Source organism: Ceratotherium simum, chromosome 11, assembly GCF_057802395.1.
Source record: "Ceratotherium simum simum isolate JZ-2026a chromosome 11, ASM5780239v1, whole genome shotgun sequence".
Taxonomy (NCBI): Eukaryota; Metazoa; Chordata; class Mammalia; order Perissodactyla; family Rhinocerotidae; genus Ceratotherium; species Ceratotherium simum.
Genome location: NC_141910.1, coordinates 53,812,482 through 53,835,679, shown reverse-complemented (window position 1 = coordinate 53,835,679; position 23,198 = coordinate 53,812,482). Strand labels below are relative to the sequence as shown.

The window sequence follows — 23,198 nt, the reverse complement described above, 5'->3', positions numbered from 1 at the left end:
TCCTCAGGAGCACCCTGCCTGGGTTCAGTCCATTAAGACCAGTGTGTTTTCCTCTGCACATTTGTATGCATAACAGCTTTACAGAAGTGTCTGTCACGTCTCCTGGGACTGGTAAAATTTTCCAAGTTTTAATTCAACTCATTAATTGGTATCTTTTTGGCCTCTTGGGTTTTACTAGTGGTTGCCTTGGTAACCAACATGAAATCCTGGACCAGATCCAATGGACATTTCAGGGGATGCCTGGGAAGTCCCTGGAGAAGTAATAGCATATGGGTCCAACTTCCTTACAGCTGCCTGGAACTCTGTGTACAAGTCCTGGCGCACCTGTGTGTCTCCTGTTGCTGAGCACCAGGCAACACCTGAAGGCTTTCTACTTGCTTACACTCCCAGCTGGGGGTGCCAGTGAGGTCCTAGTAACAGGAGAAACAAAGTCACGGTCACAAATCTCGGGATATAAATCAGGAGCAAGGGCTTCCCGCCTTCCCACTGTACTGCCCTGCAGATCCTGCCCCCTGCCTCTCCCCTGGTGGAATCCCCTCCGGTGTCTCACCTGCCCTCTTGTCTCCTGACTGGATCCCACCTCCCAGCCCCTGCTACAGATCCCACCCCCAGTGATTCTCGTGAAGGTGCTCACAGTGCCCGCCTGCTCAGAAAATTGTCCAGACTGCCCCTTCACCTGGCCTTCGCAGCCGTCCATCCTCCCGTCAGCACCCTCAGCACCCGTGCTCCAACCAGACCATGCTCCTCTAAGCACCATCAGTGCTGCCGCACCTCAGCACCCTTGCCCTTCTGTTCTCCCTGCCTGGGGTCAGCAGGGGGATAGGGCGCACTCTGCCTTGAACCCAGCTGTGCTCCTAAATGCCCGAGTGAGCTTGGGCAAGTGCCTTCCTCTCTCTAACTTCACCTCCTTCACCTGTCAGATGAGAGGCTCAGATCAATGATCTTTCAGGTTCAGTGGCTTCCTAGTTATGATTGACCCTTCTTCTTCTTCCAGGGAAGGTTGTGCTGGCCGAGACCACCACTGCACATGCCACACTGACAGGCTTACACTACTACCACCAGGACTGGTCTCATGCGGCTGCCTATGTCACAGTGCCTCCCCTGAGACTGGACACCAACACCTCAACCTACCTCATGAGCCTGCTGGCCAAGTAAGGCATTTCAGCAGGACCGCTGTGGCCCCATAGCACGTCATTAACTCATAATGCATGCTGTTCGAGGAATTTGTAGATCTTTAAGGTGATGTCATAGAGGCCCCAAATCTGACCTAGGTTTGATTTCATTATGCCCATAGGATGATTTTGCTTTTGTTACCATCTCTAGAGCCCATCAGATAATTGCCATCCCATCGGGCTCCTATGACCACTTGATTCGGAGTAAGAGCTTCTGAGGTGTAAGAGTATAGAGCGTACATAAAACTGTGAATGGTGGTTCTTCAGAATTTCAAGACATTGGTATCTTACCTTAATGCCCACTAGGGAGCTGTAGGACGTGGCCTCTGACTTATCCGAGAGTGTACGTGGACCTTTCTGTCTCTTTTTTTTCTTTACCTCTCCTCTTCTCATTGTCTCTCACGGGGTTTTCTCTCCTTGTGTGCACTTCTCTCCTTCTGTGTGCTTCTGCCTTCTTTCTTTCCCCTTCTCCTGTTTTCTTCTGCACTTTCTCCCTCCTTCCCCCCATACTGTCCTTCCAGATCTCCTCTTCCCAGCTCCTCCTTTTCTAACACTGCTTTTTCCCAGTAAATCCAAATCTAAATAAAATGGTTTAATGAACAGTCTGAATTCAGTAGGACACAAACGTGAAAAGATTTTGTTCTGTCCTGATAACTGGTTGCAGCTTCTTTCTTCCCTCTAGTGACGATTTGGGTAGAGGCCATTGCTTTCTCTTCCCTTTTGGTTACTAAAGTCCAGTCCGGTTTAAAAGTCAGTCTCCTCCGCTCCCCAGTGCCAGCGCAGGGATGGGTGGTGGGAAGATTAGGAATAAAGGGGTGGGGGTTCTTCTCCATACCCCAGCACGCATCTGTACTCTGCTGTAGTTGTTGCTGCCTCTCAGGCCAAAAGTGTCCCGCCTTTGGGGCCCTCCTTGTGCAGGGCACGTGCCCAGTGTGGGCTCTCATGCCACCCTCACACAATCCCCTGATACAGGAGTTGGATTCCAGCTTGACCTCTTCTGCGTGCACCTTCCCACCTTCCAAAACTAGCAATGTCCCTGTGAACAAGGACCCTGGCAAGGCAGCTTAAGCCTGGCGACCTTCCACAGTGTCTGGGGCCCAGAGGAAGCTCACACAGCTTTGCCACTCCCTAAGGTGGGGGGCAGGCTGTCCCCACCCCACCTGCTCCCCTCACCCGGAGGCTCAGAGGCAGGCTCACCGGTCCAGCGCCCAGGCAGGTGCCCACTACCATCGCCTCTGTTCTCCAGAGGTGAACTCCTTAAACTTCCCTCCTTGACTTTGGGGTAGACTGGTGGGGAAGAGGGTCGAGAAGCACCACTCAACCCATGAAAAGAGGAAGGAGGGAGAGACCGCTGGACTCTCCATTCTGCCAACACCCCAGTCTCCCTCCCTGTCTTCTGCTTTTATAGACCTGGGGGGGTGACATGCCTCTTCTAGGGTGACGCTGGGGGGAGTTGAGGGAAGTGACCAACCCAGTTGAAGGTGGCTGTCTAGATAAAGGGGCACTTATTTTATCCATGTCCTTAGTTTTCAGTCCTGGTTGCCAACAACTGGAAAATTCCTCTCAACATCCTGCTGTGTTAACAACCTAAAGAGCAGCGTGCGGTGCAGGGGCTTTCCAAATACGAGTGGAGTGCCGTCAGTGGGGTCCCGGGGTGAAGGTGGCCCAGTGTATGTCATGGCACAGTGACAGTAATTATAATCTGTCCCATAGCTTTGCTGTGATACTGAGCAGCAGCAGTTTTGACAGATTTAAATAAATCAAGAGAGAAAGAGAGGGTGAGGGCAGAAATGCTCGCTCAGCCCCTACTTGTAAAAATGCTTTTCGTTGGGAAAAACTAGCCTCCTTTTCTTCACTGTCAACACAACAAAAACACACAAGTATCAAGAACCCACTATAATAATTTGGGTTCAGTTCCAAGGTCAAAGAATCTTTTGAAATACCTCTGCTTGCCACATGCGGATTTACTGAAAGAACGAAAAAGTAGTAAATGCCCCAACCCACCCAAATTACAGTGCCCAAACCCACACAAATTCAAATAGGCAGAGGTAAAAAGTATTACTAATTGAATAATTTCAGTTTTTATATCTAGTCTAATTTGTCAAATTTATTTAAATGATAGAAATAAATTCTCTTCAAGTAGAATTGTAATTTCGTGTGAACTATTATGAGAATAATTTGAATCCCTTTTTTAATTGGCGCATGAACAATTTTATAGCTTTTGGAGCATAGTTTTAACATTTTAGTTATTTATAGGAATTTATGATTACTATAATTTTGCTTTTATGTCAAATTGTTGGTGATAATTGATATTATGCAAAATACTTGCTAGAAAACCTGGACACTAATTATCATATTCCTATAGGAAAATATGAGCTGCTTCATAATGATCTACTTAAGGATATGAGTTCTTAGGATTATCAGGGTAAAAAGTGCAATCGATAGATGCAAGGATTTGTCCTTTATTTAAAATCTGATTTCCTAAAGGGACCAGAATTTTTTTCATTTGAATATATAAGATTTTAAAGTACTTAACAAAGCTGGTCATGTTTTAAACTTTGAAGTGTATGAGTGGGTGTTTCATTTCTCCCAGATTCAGGGCAGCCCTGGGAGACCTCAAAAGTCCTTCTGGAATGTAGCCACAGTCATTCACACCTGCCCAGGGGTACCTATTTGTGTAGGAGCCTCTTTGGAAAGATCTTTAGAAAAAACTGAGTGTCCAGTTAGACTTGTTGGTTAAAGAACGGGAGCTGAGCCGGTGCTCCTGGGGTCCCTGATCCAAGGCCCGTGACTAATGGCGCTTCTTCTGATCTGAGCCTCCAGGTACTTGGAGGACCCATGAGGAGAAGGTGAAACCCCAAAGATTCCATTCTTCTCTGGTGGCTCCAGCAGGCCCAGGAATGTAGGGTGTCCTCAGGGACCCTAGAACGAGCCCTCTGCTCTGTGGAAGAGTCCCACACAGTCTCTGAGAGGACCAGAGCATCTTTGGCCAGGGAGATACCAGCCCATGCCACAGGAGGAGCTAAGTCATCTCATGTGGATTTAGCCAAGGATATTGGTCATTAGGCAAGAACTGTGACTAGTGAGCCCTGCCAGGCCCCCAGTGAAACAGCCCTATGTGCAGCCTGACCCAGAATCATCTGAGAGCCTTAAGAACATGCCTCCTCACCAAGCCAAATAATGCCCTCTGCTCCCAGATTCCCCTTCTAACATGGGCATCTGAGACAGCCCACATGCACTCATGTTGCATTAGTGCCTCCTACAAATGAAATTAAACTCTCAAGGCCCCCATTGTGTGGTCTCAGCAGTTGTCCCCCTCTGCCCTTCAGGGGTGTTTCCTCCTGTGGTTGCCTTGGCCTGGGCAATGTGGGCATTCTCTCCCCTCTGCCCCTTGCCACCTCTGAGCCCTCAGCATACAGAGATCTCTGAACGTGGGCCAGCTGTCTGCCTCCCTCATTAGGCAGAGGGTCTGCCACCATGTGCATTCTCTCACCATCAGAATGTCTGCCCTGAGTTCTTAGCTAGCCCGGGAACCCCTGGAGAGCCACGCCATGCCATAGCCACCCGCAGCCTTTAACAGAGGCTGGTCTCAATAACCATCTAAGGACGATGGTCATGAATGGCAGTGGTGATGAACTGGTTGACTTGCATACCATTGCTGGTTTATTAAGGCAGACTTCTCTTCTGTCTTGTCTCTCCTTTCCCATTCTGGGCCATTAGAGCCCCCACCTCCAAGGAAGGCTATGGCTCCAAGTTATTTAGCAAAGCTTAACATTGAGCTTGTGAATGTTTTTACCAAGCACATGCTTGCTGCCAGCAGGGACTGGTAGGGGCGGAGGGAAGAGAGGCAATTTGCATATAGTTCTTCGGTAGTAGAACTACCTCCACCCTCTCACTTTAGCTAACTCTTAAGTTTAATTTTTCTTCTCCTGCTATCTTAACTCTTAAAAGTTGGCATCCCAGAGGCTCTCATTGATGTCTCCTGTGACACCGACAGTCAGTGCCACACTCAGCACATATTCCCCCTCTGCAAATGAGTAACTGAGCTTCACACAGATTAAGTAACTTGTCAGAGGTCATACAGCTACTACGTGGCAGAGCTGAGATTGGAATCAGCTTTGCCTGGTTCCCAAGCAAAGGTTTTTTCCCTGTACGTGTCCACACCCTCCAGGACCTGGGCCTTCCTCCCCTTACTGGTCACATCCTTCTCTCTACACAGTGATACTCTGAACATCGTGGCATCAGATCACCGGCCTTTCACCACGAAGCAGAAAGCTATGGGCAAGGAGGACTTCACCAAGATCCCGCATGGAGTGAGCGGCGTGCAGGACCGCATGAGCGTCATCTGGGAGAGGGGAGTGGTACGTTCTCAGGAGCCCCTCCCTGCTCTAGTCCTAGTAAGAGCTGTCACCCTTAGGAGGGCTGCGTCAACCACAGCCCCTTGTTTCACTCAAGAACAAAACCACAAAAAGGTCTTCATTTTTTTTTCCTGATCAGAAAGGTAATAAGGCCTAGTATAGAAATTAGAAAATACAGAAAAGTATTAGAAAAAAAAAATCCCCTTAACTCCATACCTAGAAATCAAACTATTAATATTTTGGTATATTTCTTTCTATGCATGTTACTATACATTGTTTTAATAAGGTTCATCTTTTTTTTTTTCATATAACAATATATCTTGAGTGTCTTCCTTTAGCAGTAAAAATTCTTTAAAAACGTCTTTGTTAATGGCTAAATAACATTTCCTCCAATGGAAGTACCATCCTTCAGTTAATCCTTCCCTGATGTTTGGAACTTTCAGCTGTTTCAAATTTCTGCACTAGAAATAATGCTGCAGAGGACCTCTTTATTCATGAGTATATGTCAGCATTTCTAATTATTTCCTGAGGACGGATTCCTAAAAGGGGATTTCTGGGCCAAGGGATGTGAACATTTTTAAGATTCTTGATATATTTTGTCCAATTGCTTTTCAGTAAAGATGGATACTGGGACTTCATTTGAATACCACCTGTTCTGCCCATGAAGAATAAGGTTTTTTGGTCTTGACCTATCATGGATTAGATGCAGCATAGAGTATGAGCCCAAGGAGATTTGAAATTCTTAAGACTCAGCCACCAGCTCAGGGAAGGCCGAGTAGGTGGCTCAGGAGTCCCCTTTGAAGAGAGTCCACAGTGCTCTCATGGGTGGGGCAGTAAGATAGTTTCCCAGAGCACAGAATATATGTCCATTTGTGGATGAAGGAAAGCTCCTGACTCAGCCACAGTGGCACACGAGTAGAGCTGGTTTTACAAACAGGAGATAGATTTGCACCAGGTAGGCAGATTTTTGGAACAAGGGTCTGCCCACCATTGTTGCTGCATGAAGGAGAAAGGAGTAAGCTAGTGCAGGGAACCAAGCTAAGGAGGTTGGCTCATCTGATCTGGTGCCCACGGCATTGTCCTTCTCAGCACCATTGTTCTGACCAATGGAAATGCCACAAGCCAGGGTCAAGGGTGAGTGGGAGTTTGAGTCACACACACAAGGCCTGGTTGACTTGACACTTATGCAATGTTTCAGGTCGGAGGAAAGATGGACGAGAACCGTTTTGTGGCCGTTACCAGTTCCAATGCAGCGAAGATTCTCAACCTGTATCCCCGCAAGGGCCGCATCATCCCAGGAGCCGATGCCGACGTGGTGGTGTGGGACCCAGAAGCCACAAAGTAAAGCCTGCCACTAGTGTCCAGGGCTACTGGGACTTGGGATTTTAAGGAACTTGTATTACAGAGCTCAAAAAACATATCATCTTTGCACTACTTCTAGCATAGAGAAGTATGATCCTGAGGTGGGTTCCATTCAACAAATATTTGAGGGCCGGCCATTGTCCAAGCACTAGGAACGCAAAAGTGAACAAAACAGTCTTGAGAACTGCTGCAGTGCAGCTCCATCTGCACAGCACTTCACAGTGTTTCAAAGCTGCTTCACGTCAATTATCTTATTGATTTTCACACGGCCGCAAAAGCACTCAAGCCTGGCGTTCTTATTGCCGTTTTACTATGGAAGAAACTAAGACCAGAGAGTAGAGAAACGCCCCACATCACGTAGCTGATAAGTGGCTGAAGCAGACAGATATCCCGACACTCAGTTCCGGGCTCTTCCACCAACCCTCTGCTTCTCTCATTGTGGGCAGGTGCACAGCACTTGACACCCACAGCATTAGTGAACAAGAGTTGAGTGAATAAATGAAGTGTGTCAGCAGTTATCATGCCACAGCATGCAGAGCATCATTTTTACTTAGAGATTTGGGCAGGGGAGATGGGAATCGTTTTTTAATATTAAATTTCATTCAGTCACTCAACAAATATTTGTTAAGTGCTATCATTTGCCAGGCACTTTTCTGGGTGCACAATCTAACAGTGAACAAGATAGACAAAAATGTGGTGGACTTTTGAAGACAAAAAGTTGAAATGCAAAGAAAATTCACCCTGTGCCCACCACCCACCCCCATGCCAGGATACCCACACTGTCTTCTCCATTAGGGCCTTGAGAAGCCACATTCTGCATCCTGATGCCTGCGGCTGGTCCCTATTGCTGTAGCAGCGTGACTGTTCCTGATTGCTGTTGGCGGAAAGACCCCTAGAGTTTAGCCCAGTGTATTAGTCTGCTAGGGCTGCCATAACAAAATACCACAGACTGAGGGTCTTAAACAGCGGGAATTTATCTTCTCACAGTTCTGGAGGCTAGAAGACCGAGATCAAGATGTCAGCATGTCAGCAGAATTGATTTCATTCTGAGGCCTCTCTCCTTGGCTTGTAGATGGCTGTCTTCTCCCTCTGTGTTCACATGGTTTTCCTCTGTGTGTGTCCATGTCTGATGTCTCAGTGTCCTCTTTTTATAGGGACACCAGTCAGATTGGATTAGGGCCCACCCATGTGACCTCATTGTACCTTCATTACCTCTTTAAAGGCCCTATCTCCAAATACAGTCACATTCTGAGATACTGTGGGTTAGGACTTCAACATATAAACTGGGGAGGGGACACAATGCAGCCCATAACAACCAGCCTATGGGGATAATCTCTTCCCATTGAGCATCTTCCCTTCCCACTGAGCATCTCCCCTCCCGCCTGAGCTGTGACATCTTTACCTCTTCTCAGAGCTTTCTCTCCTGCCACTGCCTCCCTACCAGGACCATCTCAGCCAGCACCCAGGTGCAAGGAGGAGACTTCAACCTGTACGAGAACATGCGCTGCCATGGTGTGCCACTGGTCACCATCAGCCGGGGGCGGGTCGTGTACGAGAATGGTGTCTTCATGTGTGCAGAGGGCACCGGCAAGTTCTGTCCCCTGAGGTCCTTCCCAGACACTGTCTACAAGAAGCTGGTCCAGAGAGAAAAGGTAAGGTGAGGGAAGGGGAAGAGGATGGTGGGAAGAGGTTGAAGCCCCCATTGGAGACATCTTATATGACTTTTACATCTCAAAGATGTTCTCACTCTGTTTTCCCACTAAATCCTATAGCCTGGAATGGTCACTTTGGGAATAATCAAAGTAGTAGGAAAGAAGCACCTATAACAAAGTAAAATTTATTGAGAAGGGTCCCCAATTCCCCTGGAGCTGGGATAGTACTACGAGGTACTCACAGCTGTCCCGACATCTGGTCTCTAGGAGGCTTCCTGCCATCCCTCAGGGCAGGGGAGCCCTGCCTTGGCCTGGGTTGCCATATTTGCCCTGGAGTTGCTCTTTCCCTGAACACCAGCCCCCACCATGACTGTAGTGGACTGAGTGGGCTCTGCTGAGTTTGGGCCCCCCAACACTGAAGTGGTCAGGCCAGGTCTGGGAGAGTTCAGATCTCAGGGGTCCCCACCCAGTTCTCAGATCCCATAAGCACTCTGGGTGTTTGGTCACTAAAGCTTCAGGCTCCACCTCCTGCCCAGGGGCTCCCATCCTCTGGGTAGACACATTCACCCAGAAGAAGGCTGGCTGTTTCCTCGTTGTTTGGGGATTGATTGTCCAGCCCTATCTTTAAGAGTTGCCCTGGAGACTCTGGCCTGAATCCTCACTGACAACTCCAGGTGCTGGGAACTGAGGCCCTGAGCTCTGGGTGGAGGTCTCAAATCATCTGAAAAGAGCAAATCTCACCAAATGGCAGCCAAAAGCCTCATGCTGTTTCCCTGCCCCTTCCTCTGGTATAAAACAATATTATTGTGGCTTTAAAATGCTCCTGCCTGGCTATTTCCACATGCTGTCTAAAAAGGGTGGGTGTTCTTAGATACATGATGACTGGGGGCCTAGGAGTCCCATCCCTGACTGGGCCTAACAGCTCTCTCCTGCCCAGGCTCTGGGAGGCCACTGCTGTAATCATGGCATGCTTGGGAGATGTGGATGCTTTATTTTATTTTTTTTTAATTTCCTCACCCAGTTCCTCCTGTGTCCTATTCTTTTGCTCCTTTGCCCAGTGCATCCCACCCCTCTGTACACAGCAGGTGCCTAATCTGTGTTCTGGAGGTAGTAACAGTGAAGGTTTCTGGGTGAGTGGGGAAAACTGCCCTGTGTGGCCCTGTCAGTCAGCTACTTCTCTGTTCCAGTCGGGAGACCCAGTAAAATGGCTTGTGTGTGTTTTAGCCGGAGGCCCTAAGTGCCAGCGGTGGCAGGGGGTGAGGGGGCATTTTCTGGGTCCCTTGCAGGTGACCTCTCCACCCCCACCCCACCCCCCATATTGTGATTGCTGTCCCAGATCAGCATCGCTTCCCATGGCCCCGTCCCGTTCCCTCTACTCGTGATTGGCTCTGGTTTCCAGCAGGGGATCAGAGATTTAAAGGACTTTGACTGAAAATGGTCTCAGCTGCCATATTACAGAGCTCTAGAAATCTGCTTAGGAATATCTCAGGAATAGGTCTTTTAAAAACTATTTCTGGCTTGGCACACTTGTCATCAAATGGTCACATGACCTCTCCCCTTCAGCCGAACTTCCTTATTATCTTAGATCTCTAATCCTTTATGCAGAAATCAAGCTTCTTTACTCAGTTCCTCAGGCTTCCCTCCTTGTTCTCTCTTTGAACCACCCGAAGGCTTTCAGGAGTAGCTGTTTTAGCCTTTACCCTCCCCGCTGTTCTCTGAACACACTCCACGCTTGCTGGCCTGTGAGGCTCCAGCCCTGGGATGACCCAAGGACCAGAAGGAAGGAAGGTTCCACCAGGTGGAGTGGTGGGCAGGCCCCTGAGTCTGGTCCTCAGTGGAGCCCCTCTGCTGTAAGTTCATTCATTACGAGAACTACCACTTTCTTTCACAAACCATGGCCCGGCTCTTCTGTGCTGAGAGGGGAAGGTGTGAGGGCACGAGGGGAATGCCAGAGGCTGGTTTCCACCCCCCGCCTTTGATTACCAGATAGAATTTTAAATGATCAGGCAAACAGGGAGTCCTGAATCCCTGAAGGCACAGGAGGGAAACGTGAGTATGTCTGTGTCTGTGACGCAGAGTTCCTCTTGACTCGCAGGCTCGGGGGCCTTGAGGTACTGCCACTGCTTGGTTCCTCCCCCTCTTGGTGAAGTAAGGGCGAGTAAAGTTGATATTTGAGAAGCCATCCTCTAAAGCCTAGGAGTCCACAGGGTATGTTACCACAAAAAGATCCACTCTGCGGGAAAGCTTTGCACGTGTGAGGGCCCAGAATAACTAAAGACCCTTCTCTCCCAGAGGCCAACGAACAAGAAAATCCACAACCAGGTCTGCTGTGGGGGAGCAGACTTGGGTTCCCCGAAAAACACATGACTTTAGTTATCACAGTGTTCAATCCAAAAGCAAACCCAGGGCCTCTCAGGTAGGCGAATGGTTCCATCTCCAATATGCTTCCCAGAAGTGGACAATGGCAGGACGCCTCAGCACCACCTGTGGAGAATGTGCCAGAAAGAGCTGTAAGAGCCAAGTATTCGCACAGAAGAATATCTGACAAAGGGTGGCTCTAATTTAAAAAAAGAGAACAGAAAATAGCAGGGGTTGGTGAGGATGTGGAGAAATTGGAACATTCATTCATTGCTGTAAGGAATGTAAAATGGTGCAGCCACTTTGGAAAACAGTCTGGCAGTTCAACAAAAAGATACAGAGTTACTGAATGACCCACCAATTCCACTCTTGGGTTTATACTCAAGAGAAATGAAAATATATGTCTACACAAAAGCTTGTACAGTCATGTGCCACATAACGACGTTTCAGTCAATGACGGACTGCATATATGACAGTGATCCTTAAGATTAGTACCACATAGCCTAGGTGTGTAGTAGGCTATACCACCTAGGTTTGTGTAAGTATACTCTATGATGTTCACACAACGACAAAATCACCTAACGACACATTTCTCAGAATGTATCCCTGTCGTTAAGTGACACATGGCTGTACATGAATCTCATAGCAGCATTATTCATGGAAGCCAAAAGTGGGAACGACTCAAATGTCCATCAACTGTTGAATGGATAAACAAAATGTGGTAAATCCATACAGTGGAATATTATTCGGCTATAAAAGGTAATGGAGTACTAATATGTGCTACATACAACATGCATGAACCTTAAAAACGTTATGCTAAGTGAAAGAATTCAGTCACAAAAGACCACATATTATATGATTCCATTTATATGAAATGTCCAGAGAAAGCAAATCCGCAGACAGAAAATAGATTAATCATTGCTTAGGGCTGGGGGGAGGGGAGAAAGGGAGTGACTGCTGATGGATATGGGGTTTCTTTTTGGGCGTGATGAAAATGTTTTGGGATTAGATAGTGGTGATGGTGGCACAACGTTATAAATATACTGAACACTGTTGAATTGTGTGTTTTAAAATGGTGAATTTTATGGTATGTGAATTATATCTCAATTTGGAAAAAAAGAGTATCTGACAACAGTTCTGTGGCCTTCCTGGAAAAGAATGTCTTAATTGAGAAATAGGGTCAAAAGAGAGCAAGCTCTTCTAAAAGCCAGCCTCACAAAAACGTAAGATAAATACCAATTTACAGCAGACCACTCCTCGGGCCGGCCACAGTGGAGGAGCACCAGCCTCCAGGATTGATAGAAATTCACCCCAGAGTCCCTGTATCTAAAGCACTTATCATAATGACAATGTAAGGTCCCCAAGAAAAAGCCAGTTCTATTCCCTGTTCTCTGTCATAGCCCTTATGTAACAGAGTGCAGAAAAACTATCAGAAAACCTCATTTTCCAAAAATTATAAATGAGCAGTTCCTAAAGAGCACGGACCTTGAGGGGGAGGGCAGCTGTGGTGTAGGTCCCCCTGTATAAAGCCAGGAAGCAAGGAGCTGCCGGGAGCTGTGGCCTGCCACGGTCACTCACCAGGATTCACCCGGGTCTGTGCTTCTGCGCTTCAACACTGGGACCCTGGCCTCCAAAGCCGGAAGGCCAAAGTGCAGCCCAGCAAAGCCCAAAACAGTTCGGACCAGGTTTGACATCCTGAGGGCCGAGCTAAACTACAGATCTGTTGTCGGAGAATACAAAGGAGAATGTAGAATGAAGAGCCTTCAAGAAATTCTCTGTATCTATTATTTCTCCCAACAAGACTTTCAATAAACGTAGAGCAGCAAGGAGATTGAGGTTATGTCCCCGCCTGGGGTGTGGATCATCTACACTGCTCCTTCAGACCTTATGCACACACTCCAACACACTTCCTCCTCACAATAGCACTTTTTAATATGATTAAGCACTTGTGAATGACCTCTGCAATAATAACAGCTGCTGGTACTTATATGTCACTCACCATGTGCCAGAGCAGTTCTGAGAGCTTTACGTATATTATTTCATTTGATCTCATAACAGCTCTCTGTATAGTACTAATAGGTACTTTCAGCATCCTAATTTTACAAATAAGGAAACAGGCACAGAGAGGTTAGGTAACTTGCACAAGGTCACACAGCTTACAAGAGCTGGGATTGGAACCTAGGCAGTCTGGTTGCAGAATATAGGCTCTTGACTCTACTGCCTTTGTGAGTACATGGTTAACTAGTATTGCTGCTGAGGGACTTTCATCTCCAAATCGGCTCTATTAAACCTCTATCCCCACAAAGTTGCCAGATCACAGTGAAAGGCATGGCCTCGTGGGAGCCTGGCAAGTGAGGGAATGACATTGCTGCATGTGAGGGGTGTTCTCTAGGGTCGAATACCTCAGACGTCTACCTGCTACCTCGGAAAGAATTCCACCAACGTTGAGGGGGAGCCAGTGGGTATCTCCTGTACACACGCGCGTGCACACACGCACACGCACTATTTAGCAGGTATAAGAAAAGAAGTCTCCACCCCTGGGCTCAAGGTGAGGAAGACTTTGTCCTGTGCATTAATTTGGGACCCGAGCAGAATGGCAGCAGCTAGAGTCCTCTCAGCCATCGAGGAGGCTCTGGTGGTGGTGGTGTCTTGGCCCTGATGGTTGATAGTGTCTGGGCTCTGATGGTGTCGTCTTCTCCCTTTGCCTCCTTCTCCATCCTTCACTAGATCTTAAAGGTGAAGGGAGTGGACCGCACTCCCTACCTGGGGGATGTAGCTGTCGTTGTGCATCCTGGGAAAAAAGAGATGGGAACGCCACTGGCAGACACTCCTACCCGGCCCGTTACCCGACACGGGGGCATGAGGGACCTTCATGAATCCAGCTTCAGCCTCTCCGGTACGAGTGAGGGCCGTTTGCACTGGCACCTGGTCTCCACCGCAGTGGGGTGGCGGGAGGAGTGCAGAGGGGCCAGGAGGCCCACTCAGGCAGTGGACCTTAGGCCGCTTTTCCTCTCCATCTTCTCCCTCCGTCCCCATCCCATGTCTGATAATGAGTGAGGCTCCAGTATTAGAGACACACAAATGTTGGGGTGAGGGGGCTTTCTCCTGGTCCCTGGGCACCAGCCACTCTAACAGGCCATGGCCCACCAGGGGCTCTCTCCATGGTTTCTAAGTTCAGATATTTTCATCCCTTGAGACATCCTGAGGGCCCCGCACATAGCGGGTGCCCCAGAGATGATCTGAGCTCAGAAGGGTTAATCTTCTCTGAGCTACATGGGACTGCACCCCTATTATTGCACCGCACCCCTCCTCATCCCCGCTCCTCGCCAGCCTCTCAGAAAGACCTGCTGTTTCCCTATCTCTTTCCTCCCTCACCTTGTTCCCACGTTTGCCCTTCTGTCACCTTCTTTTTAGCTAGGAATTGTATTATATGTAATACAATATGGGGTGTGTCTGTGCTTGGGACTTTATTATCAACAGCATGTATCTCAGGACGCAGGAGGTAAAGGTGGGGTCTCATTGCCACGTAAACGGCCACCCTCAGTGGAGAACAAGCAGGTCCTGCAGGCAGCTTTGATGGAAACTGTGACAGCCACTTGAAACGGGTGGGGGGTCTTCAGGACTAGCCCGGGTGCAGACCTAACATCTGCTCACAAGGGCTGTGCTGGGGCCGGAACAGCAAGGGAAGCAAGATCCAGGTCCTTCCACACAGAGTGTGGCGTTTACTGGTGAAGTAAACCACCCCTTTTTACTGGAGATGAGACCCATACACAAACCGTCGTAACAGGAGAGGCAGAGGTCTAAATCAGAGGGATGCCAAGGGAGCAGGGCTGCCTGCCGAGCTTCCTCTGTGCCCGGAGCTGTGCTCTGTGTGCTGGGAGCAGCTCTGGGTAGAAGACACGAGGTTCCTGTTTGAGGAGCTGATAGCCTGTGAGGAGGGGTCCTCTCCACCACTCTCCCCATTCAGAACCTAACCTATCTCATTATCAAGAAACTGCTCCCCCACCCTGAGGGCCACTGCCACTCCCCCCAGTGACAGGACACAAGTGCAGGGAGTCAGGGCTCCGTGGTGTGGAGTGTCTGTGGGCGCTCCGGCCTTGCCAGTCCAGGAGGAGTAGGTTCCCATGGCCTCCCGGGCACGGCCCTTCTTGCAGCAGCCAGCCCCGCAGGAAGCGGCAAAGCCCCAGAGCTGTGGGCCCCCGCTGGCCACTGGCTTCTTCTGCTCCCTCCTGGGTCTCCAGGCAGAGCCAAGACTGGGCAGAACTCCTCTCAGATTCAGCAAACATCAGACAGCCTCTCACCTTCCCTCTGCCCCAAACCTTGTCTGTTCCAAATGGGACAGGCTGAAGAATGTCCCCCTACACTCCCTGGGGCAGCAGGCCTCCTTTTCTAAGTCTTGGGATTTCAAGATGTGGGAGCCTTTAGGGTGCAGTTCTTTGATTTTCCAAAACGGTGGAGCACCCCCCTTCTCCCTCTCTTACTCACTGAAGCATATATACAAAGGCCCCCTTCTAACAGGCTGATCCACGGTCTATGGGCACGACAAGAGACCATACATCCATTCTTGGGAGCAGTGAAGGTGGCTTCGTAGGGCAGCTAATCATGGAGGCTCTGAATCAGGAAGGCCTGGGTTCAAATCCGGGCTCTACCATTTACACACTGTGTAACGGTGGGCAAGTGACTTCCCTGAGCCTCAGTTTCCTCATCTGTAAAATGGGATGGAGTTGTTGTGAGCAGTGAATTAGATAATATGCATGGAGGGCCTAACAGCCTCCACCAGTAGATGGCGGCTGTGGTTTTATCACCCAGGCAGGAGCAGCCGAGCTCACCCTCTGCTTCCTTCCCCACAGGTTCTCAGATCGATGACCACGTTCCAAAGCGAGCTTCGGCTCGGATCCTCGCTCCCCCCGGAGGCAGGTCAAGCGGCATTTGGTAAAGGCACTGACCAGCCCCCCAAGAGAGGATGCACCACTGCCACCAGCCCGCGCACCCTCCAGCCGCAGCTGCAGGGGGCGGGAGAGGCTGGACTGGGCAGCACACCACCTGAGGGGGCCAGGGGACCCAGGGAGCCCTCCCCATGTCAGACACGTGATTCACTGTGCTTCGAGCCAACCCTAACAGGCACTTTGAGATGTGTTCCTCCCGCTGTAGTCCTTCCCTGCCTTGGCCCCGGCAGGCTTTTGTGGGGCCCAGGAAGCCCACACTATGCACAGAGCCCAATGCATAGAGCCCGGCCCAGCCCCTCCTCTCACACCTGCCTCCGTGTGCTGGCTTGGGGAAAGGCCAGACTTTAGTGCCCTGCCCCTGGCTGACCCGCCAGTTGTCCAGAGCACTTTAGCAGATGTGTTTTAAAAGAAAAGGACTCCCTCCCCCATCCCCATAGGCCCCATGGTCACTTTTCCCAAGTCAGACAGGTGTTAGCTTCCCACCATGCCCAGGATGTCCCGTTGTTCCTGACTCGCTTCTGGCCCCTGTGTGGGTGTGGTTGGGACATCCTGGGTGTGGGTGTGGTTGGGACACTCTGCGCCCTTTGCCAGTTTCTTCCTCTCCCCACCCTGCCCTCTGGGAGTCACAGGCCCAGAAGGGCGAGCTGGGCAGGCGCGAGGCTGGCGCCAGGCGCGTGTACATGATTTCGTTTTGCACGTTTGGTTTGCGCAGTGGTTTGGTTTGACTTGTTTGTGCATCCTGTGAAAAATAACGGTGCTTCGTGTCACTAGCATAGCATAGAAACAGGAATAGATGTGGACCGTAGGAGATGCTGCACTCGACACCAACCAGACAGCCTAGGATCCAGATGGGGTGGGAGTGCTGGACTCACAGGCCCTTCTTCTCCCCCCTGGAGTCTTCCAGGCTGCCAGAGGCCCTCTTCCTGTCCCCTCCCCTCCTGGTCTAGTTTCCTACATTCGAAGAGGGTGCCTGGATGCTGGCCCTGGAGACCTTTGGGGAGCAGGGTGGCCTTTCCTGTCTCTGGCCCTGGTCACTCCCAGCACTGACCCCCCCACACACTCAGTTTCCTGTAAACTCCCCCTGCCAGACAGAGGCCCAGCCACTCCTCCTGTGTGATTGGCAAGAGGCCTCATGCCTGCTGAGAGAGGGGGAGCAGGACCAGGGGGAGTGGGCTAGCTAGATGCCAGGGAAGGAGACCAGGCCATCAGGACCTGGCTGTAGAACCACATTGCTACACAGGTGCCGTGGTCTCCTGTGGTCAGCACCTCGTCCTTACCTGCTTGTGGCCTCCACCTCCTCTCACGTCCAGTTGGGCCATCCCTGCCTCTGAAGCTCCAGAGGTTTCCATGGAAACACTAGAGGCTGGTTGATCTCTGTGCACTGAGTGAGCTGGGAAGTGACCCAGCTGCCTGCCCTTGTAAGCCTTGTCCTCCCCTCGGGGAAGTGATTTCACGTTGCACGTTTGGTTTGAGCATCCCGGGCTTGCATGTGGCTCCTGGACTCTTGGGCTAGTGGTCATACCCTGCACATGTCTATAGTGCTTTTCACGTTTTCAAAGCACTTCCATATACCAGCTCTCAATTGCTCCTTATGACACCAGAGCAGTATTATTCTCCTCATTTCACAGAGGAAGACCAGAAATATGAGGCCTTCTGACCCCAGAAGTGTCCACGGCTACCCTTAAGAGCTTGGCTGTCTACCGCAGCTGTGGAGGTGAGGAGTAGGGTGATGTCTCTTGTAGATCCCACCCGAGAGTTTAATGAGCTAGAACACTCACTCCCCTGGTAGGCATTCTGCTTTTTTTGCACAGGTAGATAGATTTTTCTTGTAAACAAACTAATGCATATTCACTCTTTGAGCCAGAACTAGTTAAATGTTGAGGGCTTGCCATGTGGTTGAGCTGCCTCCACATCCTCACTTCTCTCTTCATGCTCATCTTCCTCATGTAGGGGCTGAGAGGACAGAGACGGTAACCCAGGGAGCAGAGGCAGCAAAGGCACTCAAGGAAGGTGGCAGCCATGGGGACAGTAGGTAGGGATCTGGACCTGGGAAACCGTGACACTGACCCCTTGGTGCAGTGCACATCATCTTTGTCCCTTTCAGCCCTTGCTGGGTCATGGGCCTTGGGCAGATGCCAAAGAGCTGAGCAGTGGTGGTGCCCAGCGGGCAGAGCACCCCTGCTTGGGCTAGGAAAGCTTTACCTTCTCTGAGTGCCTCCGCCCGAGAGATGCATGGTCCGTAGCTCTGGGAGACCACATCTTGGAGTGGTCCAATGTACGCCTTCCACTTCATCCACCCCCGATCCTTACACAGACCCCACCGTTGCCCAGGAGCTTCTAGATGAAAATCAGAAGGAGATTCAAGGAACCAAATGAACGGTCAGCCCCCACCACCCACTGCTTGCCCCTGTGCAGAGCTCCAGCCAGCTCCATCACCAGCCCCACTGGCTCCTGGTTGGAATGAAAAGGGTCTCTGGTTGCACTGAATGCAGCTCTCTAATTGGTCTTGTACTTGCTGAATAAATACTGTTGTTCTTGCCTTAGCTGCTCTCTAGGTTTGTGGGGTTAAGTTACCAGAAAATTGTGCTACTGTGTTTGCGTGTGTGTGTGCGTGTGTGTAGTGCTAGGAGTCCACAGTAGGTCTCTGTCAAGCCAATGCCATGATGAGGGCTTTTCCAATACTGACCCAGAAACCACAGAACCACGCGGAAACCCACACCCCCTTCAGCTGCTCAGGCGGCAGGCATAGCCTGGGGTCGGGATGGAGCCTCCAGCACCCAAGTGACTTCCTCACTCCTCTGTAAATGTCGTGGTGCTAAGATCGTGTCAACCCCAAGATGACACGTGGTCCTGTGCTTTGGCCACCCATTTGAGGCAAAAACAAAACAGCCCAACACATTGTGTTCTGGTGCAGGTTTGTATTAAACTGTAGCTACTTCTCACTTGGTCTCAGTTGTGTTTCTTCAAAGAGGAGGGAGTTTGCCAGGGGACCTCTTCTACAGTGGCTGGGGTGAGGCTTCAGTTGCTAAGAAAACTCAGCTTTGGTTCTTCATTCATGTTAGGTGGCAGGTGGCAGCTCACTGGGAGGCCTGAGCAGAGTCTGCAGATGAAAAAAGTTGAGAGACTGGAGCCTCAGTGGCCCAACAGCTAGCACTCGGTCCTCTCTCCTTGTGGGAACAAAACCAGGGTTTTTGGTGCCAAATTTCCCAGAACAAGATTGCTGAGTTATCTGAAATGGATAATTAGGGGAAAGCATTAGATGCAAAACAGGGAAAAACTAGGCTTTCCCCACCTACCCTTTGTTGCCTGTTCTCTTGGCTACCATTTTGGAAACCCATAGGCCCTCTTCACACAGTGGAACCCTTGGCTGATGGAACTATCGCCTCATAAAATCACGTGACAAAGGGCTGTCTCAAGGCCAATGTGTCTTTGAAAGACCTTCAGGCTGCCCTCTGGCTCTCCAGAATCCCACCTTTTGGATTGGCCCATTGTACCCTCAAATCCCTTCCACTTGCATCAAGACTCCTCTACCTTCTCTCTAGCTCTCAGCCAGATGTTGGGAGGGATTATCTGATCACTTTCCTACTTAAGAGTGAGTTAAATTGTTCTTCCAGTACTGTGGGGTCACTTGTACTTATTTCTCGGCCCCAAAAGACAACCCTAATGAGAGAATTGTAGGTAGTATGGGGAAACAGTTGGTGGCAGGGAAGTTTCCCAGCTCTCAGCAAATTAGCAACCCTCCTACCAATAAGACAGACCATGACCAAAAGAAATATTCAGAGCTCTGCAGTTAAGGCAAAGCACTTGGCTATAATAAAAGGAGCTGTATGTACAGCTCTGGTTGGGTTTCTGAGCCAGATGGAAACACTATTACCTGGCTTGCAAAGGATGCCAAGTCCCTGGGATGGTACTGTGCCAAAGTGTCTGTGTTACCCTGCTTTCCCATAGCATGGGAGCACAGCAGAATTTTATTAACTGCCAAAAATCCATTGTAAGTGTTTAGATGAAAAATGACATGGTCACACATTTAGCAGGGCATGTTCATGGTATCAGGCGGTTTACAGAGAAGAAATAGAAGATACACAGGCAGACGCTGGACCCCGTTGTATGTATGTAGTTGTGGAAAAATAAACGACCACACACTCAGACTTTATTAAAATAAGGCTCGATCATTTATAAGAATCTGCATTTGGAGAAATCTGAACCAGCCAGCAGCTAGGCAACCATCACCCTCAATTTCTTCACTCAGAATTACAGGTTGACTTTTATATACAGATACAACCTAACACTAAGAATTGCCTTGTAGCTGGTGGAGGAGGAAGAGTCTCATGACACCCCAGGGATGGAGAAGAAACCTCATGATACAGTCCTAATTTAATAAAGGCTTTTTGACAGTGTTGCCGATAACACATTTGAAAGGGCTCTTAGTACTTTTCCAGTAAAACATTAAGGGATTTAACATGTTGTTGACACTTGGTACCATCTTATGATGGAAGCTAAGTTCATTTTCTTCCCCTCGTGTATTTACAAGCCACACATTTATACCTGGGGGGATCTTGTCCTGATTTGCCCAGGACAATCCTGGTTTAAGTCTATTGCCTCAGAACAGTTATTAATGGTACTCCCTTTCACTTTCAAATATGTACTGGTTTAGACAATAAATTATATGGTCACCTTATGTATGCCTATATATTCATTAGGCTATTAATATGCCTGTCCAGGAGTTAAAATGTTTTCCATCACTGAAAGATGAGGGGCAGGGTATGGTGGGAGGTGGGGAAGATGGGTCCTTCTGCAGTGGGTGGGGACAAGGGTTTCCTGTGACAAGCCGAGTCTCCATACAGTGCTTGGAGGCTTCATGAGGTCTCAATGGCTGTGGATGCAAAAGAGTGGTGAAGGACTGGGGGCACTTTCCTAAGCTTTTCAGTATAGCTTATAAATATTATTCCGTTAAAACTTGTAAAGCTACCAAATTTTATCATTTATGTTTAAGGGGCCTTAGATCCCATTTATAAACTATTAAACACCTTACAACATTTTAAACTACATTTGAAATTCTATTTCCTTTTTAAGTAACTTTCCTAAGTACTAAATAATTACCAGTCTAATAAAGTAAATTTTTATAAATATAATGACCTTAGATGTTTATTAGATGTTTTGCTGCTAAGCATAAACTTAGTAAGATTTCAACTTAAAGTCATAAGTTATACATTTTAAATTAGTCATGAGGTGCTTACTCTAAGAGGCCAAAATTTTCTTTTACAAGTACATACAATACCAAATATGCACAGATTCTCTCAATATAAAAATGTTAATACTATGGTTTTGGTTCTTTCATATCTTTATTTTCTCAATTCTAGACCTTCTATCAGGTCTAGGTTCTCACTGAGCTTTGGCTATGTGTCTTGTCTTGACAGCAACTCAGCTCCTAGAGGATGCGAGGATGGGCTGCTTACTAGCTCCACTCAAGTGGCTCAAATAGCCAAAGTTATGTAGCAGATTTTCACTTTACCACTATCTGGTCCATCTACAATAGCTGCATAGTTATTAGTGCAAGATTTATAAGTTCTAGCCAAATGAGTTCTTCCTCCTCTTAAAATTTTTGAATAAATTAGAACCTTTTATTTTAAGGTTTCCTTAAATTTTAACTTAACAAATTCTGCCCTTATATAGCTTTCTTTATAAAATAGACTTTTTTAGAGCAGTTTTTGATTTACAGAAAAATTGAAAAGATAGTACCTACATTCCCTACACCCAGCTTCCCTATTATTAACGTCTTACATTAATATGGCATGTTTGTTACAATTAATGAACCAATTTCTCATTAACTAAAATCCATACTTTATTCAATACTTCATTCAGATTTCCTTATTTTTGCCTAATGTCCTTTTCCTGTTCCAGAATCTCATCCAGGACACCACAATACATTTAGTTGTCATGTCTCCTTGGGCTCCTTTTGGCTATGACAGTTTCTCAGACTTTTCTTGTTTTTGATGACTTGACACTTTTGAGGAATATTGGTCAGGTATTTTGTAGAATGCTCCTCTATTGGAATTGGTTTGCTGTTTTTCTCAAATAAATGGCTAGCCTGGTGTTATGGGTTTTTAGGAGGAAGACCACAGAAGTAAAGTGCCTTTTTTATCACATCACATTAAGGGTATGTACTATCACCATGATTTATCACTATTGATGTTGACCCTGATCACCTGGGTAAAGTCTGGTATAGCTTTTTAAATTTACATTGTTCCCTTTTATGAGCTACAAGCTCCTCTTTTTACAGTATGCAACTTCCTTAAGCAACTAAATAGTGTATCATACCATGTATTGTTGTACTGAATTTTGCAGGTGTTTGCTAAATGATTCTCCCAGTTAGGAATTTTTTTAAATTTAGTATCAGTCTTTAATTTACCTGTGGGAGTTCAAAAAGATACTACGATCTTAGAATGCCACATGATTAGCAAGAAATATTCACATAAATATAGGCTTTTGAGGTTTATCTGAAATCATCTTGACTCATGGATCAAAATTTAGGCATTTATACACATACACACAAACAATATTTTTATTTTCTCTACATAACACAAACTTCAGGAGGCCTTTGGATAAATACAAGTATCCATTACCTTAATGCTATTTGAATTCAAACTTCCAAAATCTAATTAAAAGTTCTAGGAAAAAACGGAGACTAAGCAGATAGAGTTAATAAGCAAATGTTGGGGAAATATATGGTATATTATTCCTTTAACAGTACCCAAAAGTTAAGTTGAAATTTTTCTATGGATTTATGTAATTTCAGATTATCTGAGTTTTATTGAATAAGTTGATAAAGAACTCATTTTTTCCAGTTGTAACATTTCAGTCACAATTTCCTTCACTACTGTTAAAATCTCATGTCTTACATCACATTTTTAAAAAGCTTTAGCTGTTTTGTTTTAGTGCAGGAATTCAAATTCTTGTTTAAATCGATACTGCCATATTCAAAATTCCTGATTTCACATTCCATATTTACCACTTCAGGGAGAAAAAGACAAAATTACATTTTTAAAAATTAACTCATTAAATTTCCCAGCTTTGGGCCGGCCCTGTGGCTTGGTGGTTAAGTGCGCGCGCTGCAATGCTGGCGGCCCGGGTTCAGATCCCGGGTGCGCATCGAGGCACCACTTCTCCGTCCATCCTGAGGCCGAGTCCCACATACAGCAACTAGAAGGATGTGCAGCTATGACATACAACTATCTACTGGGGCTTTGGGGGGAAAAAATAAAAAATAAATAAAAAAAAATTTCCCAGCTTTCCCAGCTTTGTTATATAATAAGTTTTAATCACCTTTTAAATTTGAAAGGAGGTTAACAC

The 23,198-nt window shown here is 47.8% G+C and overlaps 1 protein-coding gene across 2 annotated transcripts in view; it reads left to right on the top strand.

The window, feature by feature from the left end:
* The window catches only part of DPYSL5 (dihydropyrimidinase like 5), a 95,931-nt gene extending 77,141 nt beyond the window's left edge, over window positions 1-18,790 (top strand). Inside the window, exons 8-13 of one of the 2 annotated variants that reach the window (XM_004418251.3) lie at window positions 995-1,151; window positions 5,392-5,533; window positions 6,729-6,871; window positions 8,337-8,544; window positions 13,630-13,798; window positions 15,753-15,987. In XM_004418251.3, coding sequence (XP_004418308.1) covers window positions 995-1,151; window positions 5,392-5,533; window positions 6,729-6,871; window positions 8,337-8,544; window positions 13,630-13,798; window positions 15,753-15,838 — 905 coding nt within the window. In that variant the 3' untranslated portion in view covers window positions 15,839-15,987. Of the gene's footprint in view, window positions 1-994; window positions 1,152-5,391; window positions 5,534-6,728; window positions 6,872-8,336; window positions 8,545-13,629; window positions 13,799-15,752 lie in introns of both variants that reach the window. The other variant, XM_087437029.1, reaches the window with a different exon arrangement.
* Window positions 18,791-23,198: the final 4,408 nt, after the last annotated feature.